The following is a 20588-nucleotide window of genomic DNA, read 5'->3' as shown; positions in this document are numbered from 1 at the left end:
CTAACTACACTGACTACCTGACTTTAAATCTGGCTTCAAGAGTTGAACCCAGGGTGATCTACCACTGAGTCATATTACCAATCTTTTTTAAATTTTGAGACAGGGTCTCATTAAGTGGCACAGGCTGGCCTTGAGCTTGCAATCCTCCCGCCTTGGCCTCCCAAGTCATTGGGATTACAGGCATATGCCCCACTGTGCCTGGCATAGACAGTGTTTCCAACAAGCATGATATTGGGCAGAAAATAATCTTTTTTTTTTAAATGCAAAATTGTTCTATGCATTTTAGGCTACTTAGCATTACTAGACCAAGCACTAGACTCCAGAATCACCTCTCAATTCATGTTATAACCAACAGTGTCCCCACTTATTTCCAATACTCTCTTGTCCCTGATGAGAACCTATGGTCTAAGATAAGATAGGGTATCATGATTGTTAGACCACGATGCAAGAAAAGACCACTGACTCCAATTAAAATCAAATTAAAGCAAGCTTATTATTTCGACCGGCCGGGCTGCCTTGCCCCTCAAAATCGTGGGAGCCAAGGACAGCCCCGAGGCTTCTTTGTGGCCCAGTTTTATAGCCCAAAAAGTTACACAAAGGGGGGTTACAGATAACAACACTCTGAAGAGCATAACACAAGTTTACATTTTTGCTGGCCCCGGCATCAGAGTTTATGGAGATCTTAGAGACTCAGAGAGGGTCCTTATCCGGCCAGGGAAGGCCAGAATTTATGAGGCGTCACTAAGGTTTAGGAAAGGGTTGTTATATGGTCAGGGAAAACCGGACCTGGGTGAGTTCAGGGCACGGGCAGGCATTCCAATCAGCTTTACAACATCAACTGATGGCCAGGCCATACAGACATCCTGATATTTTTACAGAAAACAGAAATGAATCCTTCATAACCTGTGACAAGCTGGCTTCTGATCTAATGAGATGACTAGGCTAGGTATATCAATGATCTTTTTTAACCTCTTGGGTCCCCTTCTTCCTCTGGGAGAAGTCTTTTCTGCTGTCCTTTAATAAACTTCTAATTTCTACTCTGACCTTGCCTCGGCGTGCTTCTTTGGTGTTATTCTTCAACATCGGGGAAGCAAGGACTCGTCACCGGCCAACAGCGGTAACACTCTCAGTACCAAATAAATAGAAAAAGGAAGGAAAACACTGTCCCATGCCAGCCATAATCCACACCTTGGGTTGAAGATGCTGCATTAAACTCAGTCAAGGCATCATCAGCAAGAAGAGGCATACACCTTCCTGCAGCATGTGCCCTGGTCTCCCAGCAAAAGCTGGGAGGTGATCAGTGGTGCTTAGTCATCCTGGCACATTGAACTCTTTTTAGAAAGCTGCTTTTATTTGCACTGACCAAATGACAAGGAAACACATTAGAGAGATCAGAATAGGGGAATTACTTCCGAAGGGTACCTTTTTTTTTTTTTTTTTTTTCCATAATGAAGGGATTTCCCCTGGGGTTGGAGGCTAGAGTTCAAATCTAGAATGTCACCAGAAGGCCAGGTGTTGAAAGCTGAGTCTATTGGGGAGTAGTGGAGCCTTTAGGAAGTAGTGCCTGGTATAAGCAAATTAGGTTATTGGAACTGTGCCCTTGAAGGAGACTTGGGACCCCAGTCTCTCCTCTTCCCTCTCCTCTCCTCTTCTGTCTTCTCATCTCTTTTCTTCTTGAAGTGGCACCCCCTTTCTCCACAGAAAAGCCCTCTTCACCATGGTTGATTTTAGGACTATCAAAAAAAGAGTCCACTGTAAATATACTTCCTATTTTCATGTCACCCTGTTTACTTGGCCACTGGCCAAGAAGATACCAGCACTCCAGGTGCTGGACACCCTCGTACTAGTTTTTCACAAACATATCCAGTAAAATACTTTGAAGAAATGTGTAAGCAAGGCCTCTGGCCTTGAGCTGGGCTTCACAGAGATGTCTACATTTTGAAGATAAGTTACAAATGGGCCCATGGTAACAGCTGGCAGGGGGAGGAAAGAAAGGGGAGAAGAAGCTCTCCCCTTCTTAGGTGTTGTCCTTGAAGAGTTAACTTGCCCAGAACAGTGAAAGCAAAAGCTGCTTTTATGTGAACTTCTGCAGACTGTGAACTTCTGAGCCCCTCCCCTTACACAACTGGGTATAAAACTGTGAAACTCCCTGAACTCAGGATTCAGGGGATTGATTGATTACAGCAAAGGCTGTACCCTCTGAACCCGGCTGCAGCCAAATAAAACTGTTTCCTGCTATCTTTGGTGCCTTGCCTAGTTTGTACCTACAACATTCTCTCTCTCTCTGTCTCTCTCTCTCTCTCTCTCTCTCTCTCTCTCTCTCCCTCCCTCCCTCCCTCCCTCTCTCTGGCTTTCTGTCTGCCAAGAGGTAAACAGTCTTCCTTCACCTTGCACTCTAGCCAGGATGTTCTGTGTTGCAAAAGGGCCAAGTGCTCCTTCTCTGAAACCTCTGAAAAACATGAGCGGAACTAAACCTTTCCTCCTGTAAGTTAATTTATTGAAGGTATTTGTCACAGTGACAGAAGCTAACACAAAGTTAATGTCCCTATCCTTACTTTTAATTAACACACCATGTACATACATATTTGTGTGGTACAAAGTGATCATTTAACACATTAATACAATGTGTAATGATCATATCAAAGCAATTAGCATTTCTGTCTCCTTAAACATTTCCTTGTGTTGGGAAACATTGAACTCCTCAATTCTAGTTCCTTATAAAATATATAATAAATTGCTGTAGATTACAGTTGCCCTACTATGTTATAGAACACGAAAACTTGGTGATTCAGTGGTAGAGTGCTTGTCTAACACACAACTCCTGGGCTCTATCCACAGTACTGGAAAATAAATAACAAAACAAAACAATAAGGGGCTGGGGATGTGGCTCAAGCGGTAGCGCGCTCGCCTAGCATGCGTGCGGCCCGGGTTCGATCCTCAGCAGCACCACATACCAACAAAGATGTTGTGTCCACCGAGAACTAAGAAAAAATAAATAAATGTTAAAATTCTCTCTCTCTCTCTCTGTCCCCCTCTCTCTCACTCTCTCTTTAAAAAAAAAAAAAAAAAAAAAAAAAAAAAAAACCTCTAGAACTTATTCCTCCCATCCAATTTTGGCGCCTGTTATATAGTCTCCTTCTATGTTCCCAACCCTCCACCCATTATTTAAAAAAAAAAAAATTATTTTTATTATTTTTTAAAATATTTATTTATTTATTTTTTAGTTTTCGGCGGACACAACATCTTTGTTGGTATGTGGTGCTGAGGATCGAACCTGGGCCGCACACATGCCAGGCAAGTGCGCTACCGCTTGAGCCACATCCCCAGCCCCCTCCACCTATTCTTAACCTCTGACATATCACACATAAATGGAGTATAACTTTTCATACTTCTGGTTGTATGTGGGGTAGAGTTACACCAGTTGTGTAGTCATATATGCATATAGCATAATAATGTCTGATTCATTCTACTATCCTTCCTATTTCCATATAGCCACCCCTCCCTTCAATTCCCTCTAATTCAAAATACTTCTATTCTTCCCAGCCACCACCATCCCTTATTGTGAATTAGCATCCGCATATCAGAGAAAACATTCTGCCTTTGGTACTTTGGGATTGGCTTACTTTCACTTAGCATGATATTCTCCGGTTCCATCTATCTACTGGCAAATACCATAATTTCAGAGATGAACACTTTTGAGACAGGGTCTCAGTATATTGACCAGGCTGACCTCAAACTCATAATCTTCCTGCCTCAACCTCCTGGGTAGCTGGGATTAGTAGGTATGTGCCTGGCAAGAGATCATCTTTTTTAGTTTCCCCATGAATGAAAACACGCAGTTTTGTCTTTCTGTGCTGTAATTTCTCTTAAGGCAATTACTGATGATGGATAGGGTATCTCTCTAGGCAAGGAAGAGTAGAAATAGTATTCCAGCTGGAAGGAGTAGACCCAGAAAATGTACTGACTCATGAAAAGCATGATGGTCATAGTTGCACCAACTCTGAACCCAGGAGAGTATCTGGAACCACTACCAGCTTCTTCTTCAACTACCAAATTGGGACCATCTCCAGTCTGCCTGAATTTCTTAGGTGTCAATACCAAAGGTTAGACTATTGCTATTGTCTTTTTTTTTCTTTTTCTTTTAAAAAGTCTTACAATAACTGAATGTTTGTGTTTCCTCCCTGAACTTCCTATGTGAAAACCCTAACCCCCAATGTGATGGGATTGAATGTGGAGGTCTTGGAGAGGATTAGGTCATAAGGGTGGAGCTCTCATGAATGAGATTACTGCTCTTATAAAAAGGGACCCAAAGAGTTCTCTCATACTCTTTCTGCCAAATGAAGATAGGAGAAATCGGTCATATGGAAGCCAGAAGAGAGCCCTCATCAGAACCTGACCATGCTGTACCCTGATCTCAGACTTCAGCCTCCAGAACTGTGGGGAAAAACATTCCAGGGTGACCTCAAACGTGAAGTCCTCTTGCCTCAGCTTCACAAAAAGCTGGGATTACAGGCATGTGTCACCACACCTGGTTAGAGTAATAGATTTTTATTTATTCTGTTTTTATTTATTTATTTATTTATTTTTTGTGGTGTTGGGGATTGAATCCACAGCCTTGTGCATGCAAGGCAAGCACTCTGCCAACTGAGCTATATCCCTAGCCCTATTTATTCTGTATTTATAACCAATTGTAGTCATCCCCCCCCCTTTTTAATGTGGTGCTGAGATGGAACTCAATGCATCAAGTGCTCTATCATGGAGCCACAACATCAGCCTGTTATTTTCCTTATGATGCTAAAATTGCCCCAAATTCGACCTGTGGGAAATCCTTTGAGCTGACTCCCATGACTTTAAAATTTATAATGGCCATTGGGAATGTGGCTCAGTGGTGCAGTGCCCCTGAGTTCAATCTCCAGTACCCAATACACACATACATACATACATACATACATACATAAATTTACAATGGCCACTACATGTTGTACTCTAATAATTCTAACCCATAACCTGTAACAAATGGCCCAAGAAATCAACCCCTTATCAACAATAACCCATCCTAAAGCCAACCTGCATTAATAAAGTCAGATTTGTAGGAAGTCAGACTGCTATCATAATAATCCAGGAAGCTAAGCAATAATAAGAATCAGCTCAAAATGGCCAGGATTTGATTAAAAACTGTCAGATTCTCTAATTTTGTTCCCAGTTGCAATTTTAATTTGTGCCCAGGCTTCCAATCATGGAACTGCCCTTTCCCACTGTGAATGCTTTCCCCTTCTCTGCCTGCTCTGGAGCCTCTGCCAGAACCAAGAACATGGTCCATTCCCTTACTGCACAGCAAGCTCTCAATAAATGGCCTTTGTTTTTCATTTGGTTTGTGTATTTTCCACACTTCACTGAAATAAAATTTATGTGAAATACAATACACCCATATTAATGATAGTGTGATGAAGTTTGACAAATGCCTATATTGGAGGTAATGATATAGAATACACAACATATACCTGGGTAACCATAATACAGAGCATTCCATTAGCCCCACCCCCCAGTTCCCTTATGTTCCTTTCCAATTGATTCCTCCTCTTTTTTCCTCTTAACCAACTACTGATCTGAAGTCTATTACTATGGATTAGTTTTGTCTTTTCTCCTAAATCCTGTAGACATGGCCTTGATGCCTAAGCACTTCTTGAATTCAGGCAATAAAATGACTCATCTCCCCCAGAAGTGGAATCCAAGGAGCTCTGAATCCTTTTAGAGGGAAAGGAATGTAGCAACCAACATTTGGGTGCTAGGGTGTGCACTTGTTATCTTAGGGTGAAAATCATCTTGGTTTGCCTGGGGCAGTTTTAACCTGAAAGTTCAGTTTCCCAGGAAATCCTAGCAAACAGGACAAATGGTCACCCTTGCTTCTAAGCCATTGAAGTGCATAGAACTAAGAAATTTATTGAGTTCAAGTTAGTATTTCAAATTTAATCTTAATATTAGAGATTTTTTTCCCCTGAATGTCTTTGGTCCTCTCTTTATATTGCATCTCTCTTACCCACAAAGTCTTTTGTACATAGTAACATTAAAATACTTGTGTTGTCCTATGATAGACATGATTGCAAAACCACAGCAACAATATTACTGTTAACTATAAATCATATGAGTGAAACAAAAGATTACTTTGTACTTCTTTTTCGTCATTAGGATATGTCCCTCCATACTACCATTGTTCCAATTTAAACGCTCCAGGGAATAAGTCTTTCCTCTATGTATCTCAGGTAAGTTACTGATTTGTCTTAGTGTTAAGTTCATTTGTTTCAGTTTGCTTTCAACTTTGAGGTTTACGTTGTTTCCTTTTTTATTTACCTTTTCGAGATGTATAACAAAATTCAAGAACTCAAGTAAGCCTTGCTTCTAATTCTATCCCCTGCTTTCCCCCACCATCTACTTTAGGTAATGATTTTTATTTTCTAGGGTATCTTTCCAATCCCTTCTACCCAAGTATTTCTGCACCTTGCTTCATTCACCTAATATAACCTGGGACTCATTCCAAATCAACATCTGTTTCCTATTTTATGGCTGCACTGTATTTCATTGCATGGAGATACCATAGCTAAACAGTTCCCTATTACTGGACATCAGAATTATTTCCAAACTTTTGCTTTTTCTGTCACTGCAAATTAACCTTGTGTCCATGCTGCCATTTGTGGAAGTGTAATTTCAAAACAAAGTCAGGATTTGAATAAGAATTAGAAGATATGGGGTAAATGCACATGTAATTTTGGTACTCCACAAGGCTTGCATAATTTTTCCATTTCACCATGAAACGATTTTAATGTGTATTTCCATTACATCCTTTTATGTTTAAGGACACCCCCCCCCCCCGCTTTCTTCTGATAGTCATCTATTTCGTGTCCTTCCCCACTTTCCTCTTCCTTTGGTTTTTGAACTCTTTTTGGCTTTCAAAGAGTTTCTGTGAGGGCTGGGGATGTGGCTCAAGCGTAGCGCGCTCGCCTGGCACATGTGCGGCCCGGTTCGATCCTCAGCATCACATACAAACAAAGATGTTGTGTCTCTCCCACTCCCTCTCTCTTAAAAAAAAAAAAAAAAAGAGTTTCTGTGATGTAAATTGCAAATATTTTCTCCATACTGGCAGATTATATCCTTTGACCATCTGGAGGATGCATACTTCAGGTACAGCCGGTTAAGCCGACCAATGCTGAGGCTTCCCTGGCCCCTCTGGAAAGCGGTAGGGCTTCGCTTTACAGGTAACACCGTGGTTCCTGCTCAGCGGCCCAGGCGGCGCTCACCGTCTGGCGCAAGGGAGCGCAAGGAGGTAGGCTCTATAGAGCCTCCCAGGATTCGCCGTCTCCTTTCCGAGTTTACAGGGTGTCCCCGGAGGGACCGTCACGTCCTGCCTCCACTAGGGAGCAAACAATAGCGCCTGGCTTTCGCCTCCAGAGATATCCAGGCGAGACCGACCGAAGGCCAGGAGGCTGCCGCGGCGGCGAGGAGGGCGCAGTCCCCGGGTGCCTCGGAGTCTGCCCGCCCACGCCGGGTTCCCGCGGCTGCACCTGGCCCGCCGCGCGGAAGCATCGCCTTTCACAACACGCGCAAAGAGCGGCCAATCACGCGCCGCCTTCGCCAGATCCCTCCGCTCGAGGCCGCGCCGCAGTCGCAGGTGGTCCCGGCGAGCGCGTCCAGTGGCGGCCGCCGTCCCGTGATGCCTCGCGGCTGACCTCCGACCTTGGCGGCCCGCCCCGCGCTTCGGCCGCTTCCCTCCCCGCCCTCACGGAGCTAGCTGAGCCCCGGCAGCCGCGGGGCGCGCGCCGCACTCCGGGAAGGGCCGGGGCGTGGCGCGGGGGTGCAGCTGCTCCATTACGGCTCGAGGCCCCGCTCGGGCCAGGCGGGCGGCCGGCCTCTCTCGTCTTTTCCGTCCCGGCGGGGCCGGCCGCGGGCGGGCGGGCGGGCGGCTGCGGCCGCGGCCAGGAGGCGACTCCTCGGTGAGCGGCCTGGGTGATGCTGGCGGGAGGCTGCGGCGGCGGCGCGTTCGGGCCGGCGGCGGGGCGGGGCGGGGCGGAGCGGGGCCGGCGGCGGGGCGGGGCCGGCGGCGGGGCCGGGTTTCCTCCCTCAGCGCCATTTTGTGGCAGCGAGACCCGCAAATAAAGGGGAGCGCCGGGGCTGCGGCGGCGCGGCCTCGGCCCTTGTGACTGGCGGCGCCCGCGCGGCCGCGGCCTGGAGAGGTAGGTGCAGGCGGGCGGCGTAGCGGCCGCGGGGCCCCGGGACGGCCGCGCGGTCGCCCCCAGCCGGGAAGCGGGGCGCAGGGCCCGCGCCGGCCTCGGGTTGCGGAGGCCGCGGTGCGCGGTGCCGGCGGCCGGGAGATCGCGGGCCGCGCCGTGCCCTCCCCGTCGCCCCCTCCGCTCGCTCGGCGGGACTTGCGAGGGCTGCATCGCACTGGCGGGGCGGCCGGGTTCCGCGCCGCGCGCCGGCTTGTCACTGCGGCCGCCTGCCCCGCGGACTCCCTCCCTGAGCGAGGGCGCGCCCGTGAGGGGCCGGCGGCCTGACAGCGCGGGAGGTGGTCGTGCACCTCGCTCGCGTCCCGGTCCCTGCGGGGCTGCTGTTGGGCGGTGTTCAGGCCGCTCCCCGTAAGTCAGCGCCCTCGGCGGAAAAGCCCCAGCTCCGGGTCCGTAGAAGAAGAAAGTCAGTTCATTTGCTGGATCTCGGAGGGTCATTAAAGTGTTCGCTGGTTGTCAGATATAAAACGGTTCTTTGGCCCGGTGGGAAAGTACTTGGTCGAGCACCCCGGAGGCGTGAGTTGTCCGCCGCTTCGCCTAGCTCTTCATTAGCGATTTCCGTTGCCTTGGAAGAGCAGTGGAAGTCACAGATCTGTCATCACCATTTTACCCGTGTTTTTTTTTTTTTTTTTAATTTAAAAAATTTGACCCTTAAGTTCTCCAGGATAGGTAAACATGTAGACATTTAAAATCCCATTTAAAAAATTGTGGGGACGTATTTTTAAGATTGCTAAATTTTACTTATATTTTAATTCATTCAGTAGTATATGATTAGGCAAATTGGGGAAAGATTGCAGTTTATCAGTTAGCGTTGCGATGTGGTTGAGGTTAACTTCCTGAAGGGTTAATTAAGATAGGTGTGTTTTAAGAATGCTTTTAGATCTTCCCAATCTTAATCGGATGGCTAAGCGGATCAGTACTTGCACACACCTTTCAGTGCCAAAGGAAACTACCAAATTTTCTGCATCCTAAAGCATGAACTGTAGTAGATATGGAAATAAAAGTTGTAACAATTATGTTTGTACAGTACATTACAACTTTGAAGGTCTCTTGTGTCTTGAATGTATGTAGTATAGAATCGCTTTGAAAATATTGTTTAAATAGCAATCTTGATAATTACTGTATAATGCAGTTGTATTTGAATCTTGCTCTTTGGAAGTTTATGTAGGTGAGTCCTTTATCAAAACAATACTTAGATAGCTTTTTGATTTTATTATTCTCATTTTTTAAAATTACTCCCACTTTCCTGCCGGTAAATAATTTTTATTTCTTGCAATTGCTAAGCATGGAGCAAACTTTTTAAAATATTTCTATTGCTAGTATAATCCATTGGTTATATTAGAGTGTTCCATCAGACTAGAATTCAGTATTATAAATGTTTTTTGTCTTTTTTTTTTTTTTTTTTGGTAGATGGACACAATACCTTCAATTTATTTATTTTTATGTGGTGCTAAAGATTGAACCCAGTGCCTCATACTTAGGCAAGCACTCTGCCATTGAGCTACCACCACAGCCTTGTTCTTCTTCGATTTTGGGGATATATTTTATGGGATTTACTTTCATTTACTGAATGCTTGTTGAAGTTTTCTTTTATGTTCATGTTATGTTCATGTTTTATTTATAAATCCTTGTACGTATAGCATTTTTATGGTACTGAAAGCATTGAGATTTGCAGCATTTGTGAGGCAGAAGAAGTTGGTATCTTCTTTTATGCTGTTTTGGAACTATACCCCATAGAGCTAAGTGATTTGCTCAAGATCACACACATGACTGATAGATTAAGGAAGTCAGGAATTCCTGACTTTCTGCTGCATTGCTAAAGCTACTACTATATCAGGTGGTTGATTGCTTGCAACCAATTAAGGTTTGTTTCAGTGATTTACATGCTTTTTCTAACTAAAGGTACATAGACTGGTGTTTGCTGCTCTACAGAGAGAACTGAGTTTCCTGCCTTAGGATCTAATGCTAAGAGCCAGGAAACTGGGATTTGGCATACTAGGCACCCGACTAACCAAAACTGAGCTCCCCATCCCATGCTGTTTCTCTATGTGAAGGTTTCAAGAATAAAAGTTGGTTATGACATTATAAATTTGAGATATTACCTCCAAAGTATCTACATAAATAGCCTTTATAGTTAGTTTTAAAATCAATCATCTTAGACTTTTGAAAGGTAGCCAGATTGGCTATTTTGCTTTTCATTCTCTTTTTTTTTTTTTTTTAAAGAATTTTAATATTTATTTTTTAGTTTTTGGCGGACACAACATCTTTGTTTGTATGTGGTGCTGAGGATCGAACCTGGGCCGCATGCATGCCAGGCTAGCACGGTACCGCTTGAGCCACAACCCCAGCCCTGCTTTTCATTCTCTACCCCAGCTAAGCTTAATGGTTATTGAGGATGGGGGAGTGGGCCGTGTATCCATCTTCATTAGTTACCAACTTTTGAGAGGCACTGAATTTAGGGTCCACGCCCCCAATTTAATAGCTGATTTAATCTGAGCAAATCACCTAATGACTCAGTCATTTCCATCCTGGAAAATGGGGACTGACTTGTGAGTTTGAAGAGTTGTGATTATTAAATAAGTCTGACTCATAAGTACTGAGTGTATATTCTTCAAGATTCAGGATTCAACTTTGACTCCAAATGGTGTTTCAGTCATTACATTTTTCTGATGGGAGAATAGTTTGTTCTTAGAACTTTGTATAATCTTTTGTCTTTTATGTATCTAGAATTGACTTTAGATGGTTATTGTGCTTGTTAGTCTAAAAAACTTCAGGAATAATAAATTTCTTAGCATACTCATACATTGTGAATGTTAACATTTAAGGATCATTTTCTGTTTTGACTGAATAGTTGAACATTGTAGATATTTAAAAATTTTAAATTTTTTGTAATTCACCTTTTGTTAGAGTGTGCATTTAAACCCATCTATGTGGTATATCGTGAACTCTTGAGGAAAGATTGACTTTTCATCAACTAAAGTTAAGGGAATATTTTCTTGCAAATGCTGAGGCGCTAAATTTCCCAGATCAGATTACCTTATACACAAGGAATAACCTGTGATTCTAAGAGTTGATTTGTGAAGAATGTTTATATGAAACAGATATTTATCCCTGACTTATATTGCAAATTTAAGATTTATTTATTTATTTATTTATTTGGCGCTGAGGATTGAACCCAGAGCCTTGTGCATGCAAGGCAAGCACTCTACCAACTGAGCTATATCCCCAGCCCTAAGATATTTTTATAAAGAAAAATTTAGATAGCCTTCAATTCTAAAATCTGGGGCTGGGGATGTGGCTCAAGCGGTAGCGTACTCGCCTGGCATGTGTGCGGCCCGGGTTCGATCCTCAGCACCACATACCAACAAAGATGTTGTGTCTGCCGAGAACTAAAAAATAAAATATTAAATTCTCTCTCTCTCTCTCTCTCTCAAAAAAAAAAAATTCTAAAATCTGCCCAATATAAACTTTTTATGGTGTTTTTTTGTTTGTACTGGAGTTGAACCCAGGGGCACTTTTACCACTGAGCTATATCCCCAGCCCATTGTATTTTTATATTTATAGATATATTTTTTTTAGTTGTAGATGGATACAATATCTTTCTTTTCATGTGGTGCTGAGGTTCTAACCCAGTGCCTCACACATGCTAGGCAAGTGCTCTACTTCTGAGCCACAACCCCAGCCCCCTATTTTTTATTTTGAGATAGGATTTTACCAAGTTGTCCAGGCTGACCTTGAATTTGAGATTCTCCTGCTTCAGCCTCCTGAATTGCTGGCATTATAGGCTGGTGCTTCTGTATCCAGCCTAACATCAGATTTTTTAAAAGAGAAATGAACATAAACCAACATTAGATATTTAAATAATTGGGTTTTTAAGAATTCTGAAAATTAGAAATCATCAAGAATAATTCTGTGAAAGAAACAGGAAGGCCATTTTTTGGGGGAGGAAGGTTACTAAGGATTTAACCCAGGAGTACTTTACTATTCAGCTACATTCTCCAGCCCTTTTTATTTTTTATTTTGATACAGGGTCTCACTAAGATGCTTAAGGTCTTGCTAGGTAGCTGAGGCTGGCCTTGAATTTGCAGTCCTCCTTTATCAGCCTCTAGAGTTGCTGGGATTTCAGGTATGTACCACCACAGCCAGCCTAGGAAGGCTTTTTGATTGTTCTTGTCCACTTGTGAATGATCTCTTCAGGTTTTTCAACAAACACTGAATGAGAGTCTTGTGGTTTTTTATGGGGGGCCATGCTTGTAATCTTTTTTGAGATAAGGAGCTTAAAGGTTCTATTCCTTTTTTGTTTGTTTTCCAAGTTTAATGTCCTTTCCTAGAAAACCAGGGTTATCCGAATTTCCTTCATATGTTTTCTAGTCAGTCATTTATTTATATATTGTAGTACCTGGTATTGAACCCAGGGCAGTTTACTACTGACATACCTAATTAACACTTCCTAGGGAAAGTGTTGGGTTGTAGGGTTATATAATAAAGCTTAAACTAGAATTTATATGGAATAACATTCATGATACTTAAGGATTTTTTATTTTTATTTTTTGGTATCAGGGATTGAACCCAGGGGCGCTTAACCACTGAGTCGCATACCCAGCCATCTTTTTATATTTTATTTAGAGAAAGGGTTTCACAGAATTGCTTAGGGTTTTGCTAAGTTTCTGGGGCTGGCTTTGAACTTTCTATCCTCTTGCCTCAGCCTTTCCAACTGCTGGGATTATAGGTGTGCGCCACTATGCCTCTGATATTTAAGTTTTATAACCAAAATCCTACATGCCAAGTTGGTAAGGTGCCTGGTAACTAGATAACAGGTAGGCTACCTAGTCTTAGTAATAAATTTGGCTGTTTTTATTTTTTATTTACTTTATTTTTTATTTTTATTTTTTAAAGAGAGAGAGAATTTTTAATATTTATTTTTTAGTTTTTTCGGCGGACACAACACCCCTGTTTGCACGTGGTGCTGAGGATCGAACCCAGGCCGCATGCATGTCAGGCGAGCGCGCTACTGCTTGAGCCACATCCCCAGCCCAATTTAGCTGTTTTTAAACTGTGACTCATATAATTCTGCCACAGTACTTATTATATTAAGGTCTGATTTATCAATTGCAAAATTTTATGTAACGATCACCAGCACCACTTAAAAAAAATGTAATGGTCTGGTCATCTTGGTTAATTCTGGAAGATAATTAGTTTGGCTTATTTAAATAAGTTCACCTTTATGATTTTACTACTGACAGAAGCATATTCATTTGTTTATACTTTCAAGTAACATACTTTAGTGCCCGGTAGGCAATAGGACATCAATGAATGAAACAATTCTGCCATTATAGAGCATATTATAATTTCAGGAAATAGGAGGTAAGCATAACAAATGTCAGGTTGCAATAAAAATTATGAAGAAAAATGAAGGTTAATAGAAGGGGGATACCAAAAACTGGGTATGTAGTAGTTTGAGTGAGATGGGAAGCCTTTAGATTTTTGGGTTTTGCTACTCTACCTTCCACCCCTGCATTCCAAAATGGGAATTGCTCCAAGGGCCTTGTGAATGCTAAGCTCTTAGGAGCTGTACCACTGAACCACCCCCTACCCTACCTCTTTTTCTTTTATTATATAAAGTACTGGGGATCCAGCCTAGGACCTTGTGCAAGGTAGGCAAGTGCTCAAACACTGAGCTATATCCCCAGCCCTTTTTAAATTTTGAGACAGAAGTCTTACTAAGTTGCCTAGGATGGCCTCAAACTTGTGATCCTTTTTCCTCAGCCTCTTGGATTGCTGGGATCATAGGTGTGCGATAGCTCACCCAGTCTGAATTAAACATATTTAGTGTGTGTCTATGTGTCACTATTCTGGTTAAATCTTAAAGGCTTCCCATCAACTTCTGCAATGTAGGAGACCCTGAAAGGCTGGGTGCAGTGGTGCACATCTTCAATCCTACCTGCTTAGGAGGTTGAGGCAGGAGGATCGAAAGTTCAAGCAAGCAAGCAAGCAAGTAAATAAATAAATAAATAAATAAATAAACAAGCACAGTTCAAGACCAGCTAAATAAATAAATATGTACAGTTCAAATTGTTAAAATTGTGGGTGATTTTTTTTTTAATTAAAGAGGTTCTTTACATTTACTTACTATATTTTTCTGTGAACAAATGTAAAATTACAAGGAGGTGCCAGGCTTGATTTCTGTTATAAGATTTTGTAGTCTAGTGGAGGGAAGATATAATCATGCAAAAATAGAAATAGTTAGATCTTTGTGCAGATAAACATAGTGAGAGTTTCCTCAATGATTGGAATGAGTGATTGCTATCAGATTAGGATAGTCACTAAGCAACTTTCTGTAACTATAGCATAGTTTATAAACTGCAACAAAGGTTGTAAAGTTAGTAGTGATGCTTTAAAGAAAAAAATAAAATAGTATATATTATGGAAATATGGTCATGACCACATAGGAGAGAAAAACTTGATTAAAGAAAAAAATCAAAATGTAGAACCAGGCAAGAAGGTATGTACCTATAGTCTCTTGAAAGTTTGTGCCTGCCCCCCTTCTGGTACAGGGGATCCAATCCAATGCCTCGCTGATGCTAGGTAAGCACTCTACAACTGAGTTACACCCCAAACCACATATGAAGATTTCTAAAGAGAAGAATGAAAGTAGTAATTTATGATATGGTCAGTGTATGATTTTCTTCCCCTCAAACATCGATTTCTGAAAAACAGGGTTTAATGATGATATGATTAGAATATCTTGACTATGTGTAGAGTTGGGATTTTGTGTATAAATAGTACTAGAAAATAATCTTTCTTTTTTTTTTTTTTTTGTACTGGGGATTGAACTCAGGGGTACTTAACCACTAAGCTACAACCCCAGGCTTTTTTTTTTTTTTTTAAATTGTTGGTCGTTCAAAACATTGCATCTTTCTTAATATATCATATTTCACAGTTTTTGTTTTTTTTTTAGAATTTTTTTAATATTTATTTTTCAGTTCTCGGCGGACACAACATCTTTGTTTGTATGTGGTGCTAAGGATCGAACCCGGGCCGCATGCATGCCAGGCTAGCGCGCTACCGCTTGAGCCACATCCCCAGCCCCATTAGAAAATAATCTTGAGGAATCCCAAATATTCACTAAGAAATGAAATGCCGTTTTAAAAAATTCACCTAAACATAATTTTTTAAATTACATCTCTAGTATTTTAGAGTTATACTAAATGTGAGTAAGTAATTTAAACTGGATAAAAATATTTTAAAATTTAAGAGAACAGTCATGAACCTTCTGTAACAAATAATACCTAGGAATAACAAAATTAGCTTGTCTTCTGATTAAATTCAAACATTAGGAAGTAGCAGAAGTGTTTGCAATATAAGAGCTAATTTCTTAGTTGGTATAAATTATATTTCAAACTCAATTAAGATGTTTGTTAACAAACGGTACAGGAACCCAAACTGATTCAATATTTTATGCTTATAGAATTCATATGAACATTTTATTGGGTACTGAGAATCAAACCTAGTGCCTCACATGTGTGAGGCAGGCGCTCTACCACTGAGCTGCAGCCTCAGCCCTCAGCCTTGTATTTTAAGACATTATTTAAAGTATGTCTGTTATATATTTCTTTCTCTCCTTCCCCCTTCAGTTTCTTTTTTTTTAGTTTTTGAATTGGTGTTTAACAAGTAATAACTGCTATTGGCCTCATTATAAAAGACAGCATTATACAGTAGATCTGCAGTTAAATTCATTATTTATCTTTAAGGCAGCATGGTTAAGTGAATTTTGTATAAGTATATTTGAAGAGCTATTTTTCAAACATTTTGTGGAATTAGTGTAGAAATGATTTCATTAGGTATAAACATGTATTTCAAAACATATACATAGGAAGATAGCAGATGTATGTGACACTGGAAAGTAGCGAATCGTAATATTATAATAGATTCTACCTTGCTATACAACATAATTCTGTAAAAGGAAAGCTTGGAAACTGATTACTACCTACCCTTCTCTATTCCTTCAGCAACATGTGTAGGTGACTGCCTGTGGTCAGTGTCTGATTTGAGCAGTTACCACTTCTGCTTTCACTGGAGGTTGGGGTGGGGGAGTTAAGATCGCAGTGCAAAGTTATATTTCTCTTGATCCTTTTTCTCTCTTTTTAAGAACATTTATTTTAATTTTTTATTTTATTTTTTTAAGAGAGAGAGAGAGAGAATTTTTTAATATTTGTTTTTTAGTTATCGGCGGATACAACATCTTTGTTTGTATGTGGTGCTGAGGATCGAACCTGGGCTGCATGCATGCCAGGCACTTGAGCCACATCTCTAGCCCATTGATCCTTTTTCATCAAAAGGATTCATTCCTTTGTTATAGGGAATTATTAAAAATTAACAAAGAACCATGATAATGGAGACAACAATGGAGCTCATTAACAAGGAGCAAATTTGGTGTAGGGTATACAGGAATTCTAATAGCTTTCCACTTTTTTTATAAATTAAAACTGTTCTAAAATAAAAGGTTTATTTAAATTAAAAAATGCTAATTATTTAACCAAAACTTAGTTTACTAATAAATTGCTTTGAAAGAGTATTTTTTGTTCTATTTTAATTGGAAGATTAAACCTCTTTTCTCCAACTTTTAATTTTTTTAAATTTTTTTAGGATTCAAGATGACCAACGAAGAACCTCTTCCAAAAAAGGTATGTTTTCTCAGCAGTATTTTTTAAAAATTTTTATTTTAGTTGTAGATGAACACAATATCTTTTTATTTATTTATTAATGTGATGCTGAGGATTGAACCCAGTACCTTAGGCATGAGGTCGTGAGTGCCCTACTAATGAGCCACAACCCCAGCCCTCTCAGCAGTTTGTAAGCACTTATTTTTTTATAGTAGAGTTTAAAGGACTCTTCTGTATTGTTTGCTTATTTTTTTACTCCCTTTCCTTTATAACAATAATAGCATCTGGGCTATAGGGGGATACAGTGTGCTAGCTAATTGTATCTTACATACACTCTATATTTAGACTATTTGTAGCTTTTGAAAAACATTTATCTTGATAAAATTTCCATCTTTCTCTTTCACTATATGTATGTGTATGTATAGTACTTAATAAGTAATATATAATGTATAATAAGTAAGTGTATCTGAAAAAGCTATTTTTGAAATACAGATTATTCTGTGGCATACAGTTAGTATAGAAATATTTTCATTGGGTATGTACTTAATAAGTAATCACTGCTATTGGCCTTCATTGTAAAAGTCAGCATTATATAGTGGTTCTCCACTTGAATTCATTATTTGTCTTTAATGCAAAATGGTTAAGTTACACACATACACAATGTCAATTAAAAAAAGATTACTTTTCAAGTTCCCATATTGTTCCTTTTTCCTAATTTAAATCCCCATTATCAGAATTAAAAATTACTTCTATATATTTTTTAAGATTATAGCTAGCCATTCCCTCTGAAGTTGTTTTTTAACTTGAATTTTTTCCTGTTTTCTATCCTTACCTTAACTGATTTTAGACACTATTGCCTATAGTCTGTATACATACGCACACAATGAGTGTTACAAAAGAGTAACATAATTTCTAGGAGAAATTTAGGATTCAGTTAGTAAAGTAGGGTATTTGCTTAATAAATTGTTAATACTTTAGTGCACAACTTAGATAATGTGTCATAGCAATTTCTATCCTAAGTTTTAGAATCACATTATTCACAAAATGAATAAAGAATTATATTGTTTTACTTTTTTTGTGGGGGGGAAGTACTGGGGATTGAACTCAGGGGCACTCAACCACTCAGCCATATCCCCAGCCCTTTTTTGTATTTTATTTAGAGACAGGTTCTCACAGAGCTACTTAGCACCTTGCTGTTGTTGAGGCTGGCTTCGAACTCCTCCTGTCTTAGCATGAGGAGCACTGGATGTTTGTTTTAATTTCTTTGGGATACATAATGTTACTCCTTTGTAGCCATATGCACCCCTTCCCTCCAGCTCTAACACCACCACCCCCAACTCCTAATTTGCTTTCCCTTCCTATGTTACATAAAGGAAATCATGCAGTATATAATTTGAGATTATTTTTTCACTGGATTTTCTTAGGATTTATTCAAGTTGTTTTATTTATCAGTGGTTTATTTGTTTATTCCTAAATGGTATTACATAGAGTGGATGTATCAATAGTTTAACAAACATCTACCTTTTAAAAAACACTTGGATAATTTCCAGTTTGGGGCTTTATTTATTTTTTTCTTTTTTGATAGTTGTAGATGGACAGAATGCTTTCATTTTATTTTTTATTTTTATGTGGTGCTGAGGATTGAACCCAGTGCGTCACTCATGTCAGGCAAGTGCTCTGCCACTGAGCTCCAGCCCCAGCCCCAGCCCATTTTGGGGCTATTTTAAAGCTGCCATGAATATTTGTTTTAATTTCTTTGGGATACATGCTTAAGAATGCAACTGCTGTATTACATGGCACATTGTGTTTAGTTTTTGTTGTCTTTGTTTTTGTTTTTGTGTTTTTAGTTTTAAAAAGAACTGTGTGGTTATGCATGCCTGTAATACCAGCTACTCAGGAGGCTAATATAAGAGAATCCCAAGTTCAAGGCCATCCTGGGCAATTTAGAAGGATCATATCTCAAAATGAAAATTAAAAAGAGTATTTACCTATCAAATGTGAGGCCCTGATTTTGATTCTAGTACCACATGAATAAAGAAACAAACAGAACCAGCTATTTTTCATGGTGGGCATTACCATTTTGCTTGCTTTTTTTTTTTTTTTTTTGCACTAGGGATTAAACCCATGGGCACTTCAACCACTGAACCACATCCCCAACCCATTTTTTATTTTTTATTTTGAGATAGGGCCTTGCTAAGTTTCTGTGGCTGACTTTGAACTTGCTGTCCTCTTGCCTCAGCCCTCCCAGCTGCTGTGATTACGGGTGTACCCCACTGTACGTGGCCCATTTTTTCTTCTCACCAGCAATGAATGAAAGCTCAATTTCTCCAAATCTTCACCAGTAATTGTTACCACTTTTTATTTATTTTTTAGTTTTCGGCGGACACAACATCTTTGTTTGTATGTGGTGCTGAGGATCGAACCCAGGCCGCACGCATGCCAGATGAGCGCGCTACCGCTTGAGCCACATCCCCAGCCCCTTGTTACCACTTTTTTTAAAAGCCATTTTAATCAATGTGTAGTGATTCCTCATTGGAATTTTAATTTGCATTTCTGTAATGATGATGAATATTAAGATACCAAATAGTGCTGGGCCTAGTGGCCCCAATATATTTTTTAAAAAATAAATGACAGCGGAATGCATTACAATTCATATTACATCTATACAGCACAATTTTTCATATCTCTGGTTTTTATAAAGTATGTTCACACCAATTCGTGTTTTCATATGTGTACTTTGATAATGATGACTATCACATTCCACCATCATTGCTAACCCACTACCCCCTCCCTTCCCCTTCCACCCCTCTGGCAGTGGCCCAATCTTTAATCCTTGAGTATCTGAAGCAGTAAGATTGCAAGTTCAAGGCCACCCTCAGTAACTTAACAAGTCCCTATGTACTTTAGCAAGACCCTGTCTCAAATATAAAGGGCTGGGGATGAGGCTTGGTAGTAAAGCACTATTGGGTTCAATCCCCAGTAACCCCACCCCCTAAAAAAAGATACCAGATGGTTTGCCTTTTTAAAACTACTGTACTTTTGAAAATATGATAATAACTATTTAGCATTATAAGTCTTGATGTTTTATAGGTCTCATTATAGAGCTCCTTTTGGGAATAACTGTGTATTTTCAGGAAGAGCAGCACTCAGTTCATTTTTTAATTCTCTTTATAGGTTCGACTGAGTGAAACAGACTTCAAAGTTATGGCAAGAGACGAGTTAATTCTAAGGTAAAGTGTTTTTTAAATCCTTTCTTTAGAATGTTGTATTTTTATTCTATACTGTTATGCTTATCCTTATGGCAAATATTATTTTGTTTTTAAAGTTAACATGTCCTTAAGTCATTTGATGTCTTTTTGAACATATTTACTTTGGTGTGTTTCTTCATTACATAAGGACTGAGAAATACAACACTTTATTTACAACATTAGCTTGGGTAACTTATAGACAAACATAGATAACATAGATTTTGATTTCTTTCTTTTATTTTGGTAGAGGTAAAATGTTCAGAGTTTGTTACTTGGGAGGCATTTGTACTTAATGTGTATAACTTGCTGTAAGGAAAGACCTGGCTCTAATTTTCAGTATAACAAATTAAAAGCTTATTTTGATATATTCTTCTTACTGTATATTGAAAAAGTTGTTCTAA

The 20588-nt window shown here is 40.1% G+C and overlaps 1 protein-coding gene across 2 annotated transcripts in view; it reads left to right on the top strand.

Moving 5' to 3' along the window:
• The first annotated feature begins 7658 nt into the window (after window positions 1–7658).
• Window positions 7659–20588, top strand: part of Wtap (WT1 associated protein) — a 31494-nt gene continuing 18564 nt past the window's right edge. Inside the window, exons 1-3 of one of the 2 annotated variants that reach the window (XM_078018799.1) lie at window positions 7659–7985; window positions 16923–16960; window positions 20114–20169. In XM_078018799.1, coding sequence (XP_077874925.1) covers window positions 16931–16960; window positions 20114–20169 — 86 coding nt within the window. In that variant the 5' untranslated portion in view covers window positions 7659–7985; window positions 16923–16930. Of the gene's footprint in view, window positions 7986–8080; window positions 8226–16922; window positions 16961–20113; window positions 20170–20588 lie in introns of those variants that run through there. The other variant, XM_078018798.1, reaches the window with a different exon arrangement.

Source organism: Ictidomys tridecemlineatus, chromosome 8 (assembly GCF_052094955.1).
Source record: "Ictidomys tridecemlineatus isolate mIctTri1 chromosome 8, mIctTri1.hap1, whole genome shotgun sequence".
In the NCBI taxonomy this organism is placed as follows: domain Eukaryota; kingdom Metazoa; phylum Chordata; class Mammalia; order Rodentia; family Sciuridae; genus Ictidomys; species Ictidomys tridecemlineatus.
The sequence above is the reverse complement of the archived record's forward strand: the minus strand, read 5'-3'. Positions and strand labels throughout refer to the sequence as shown.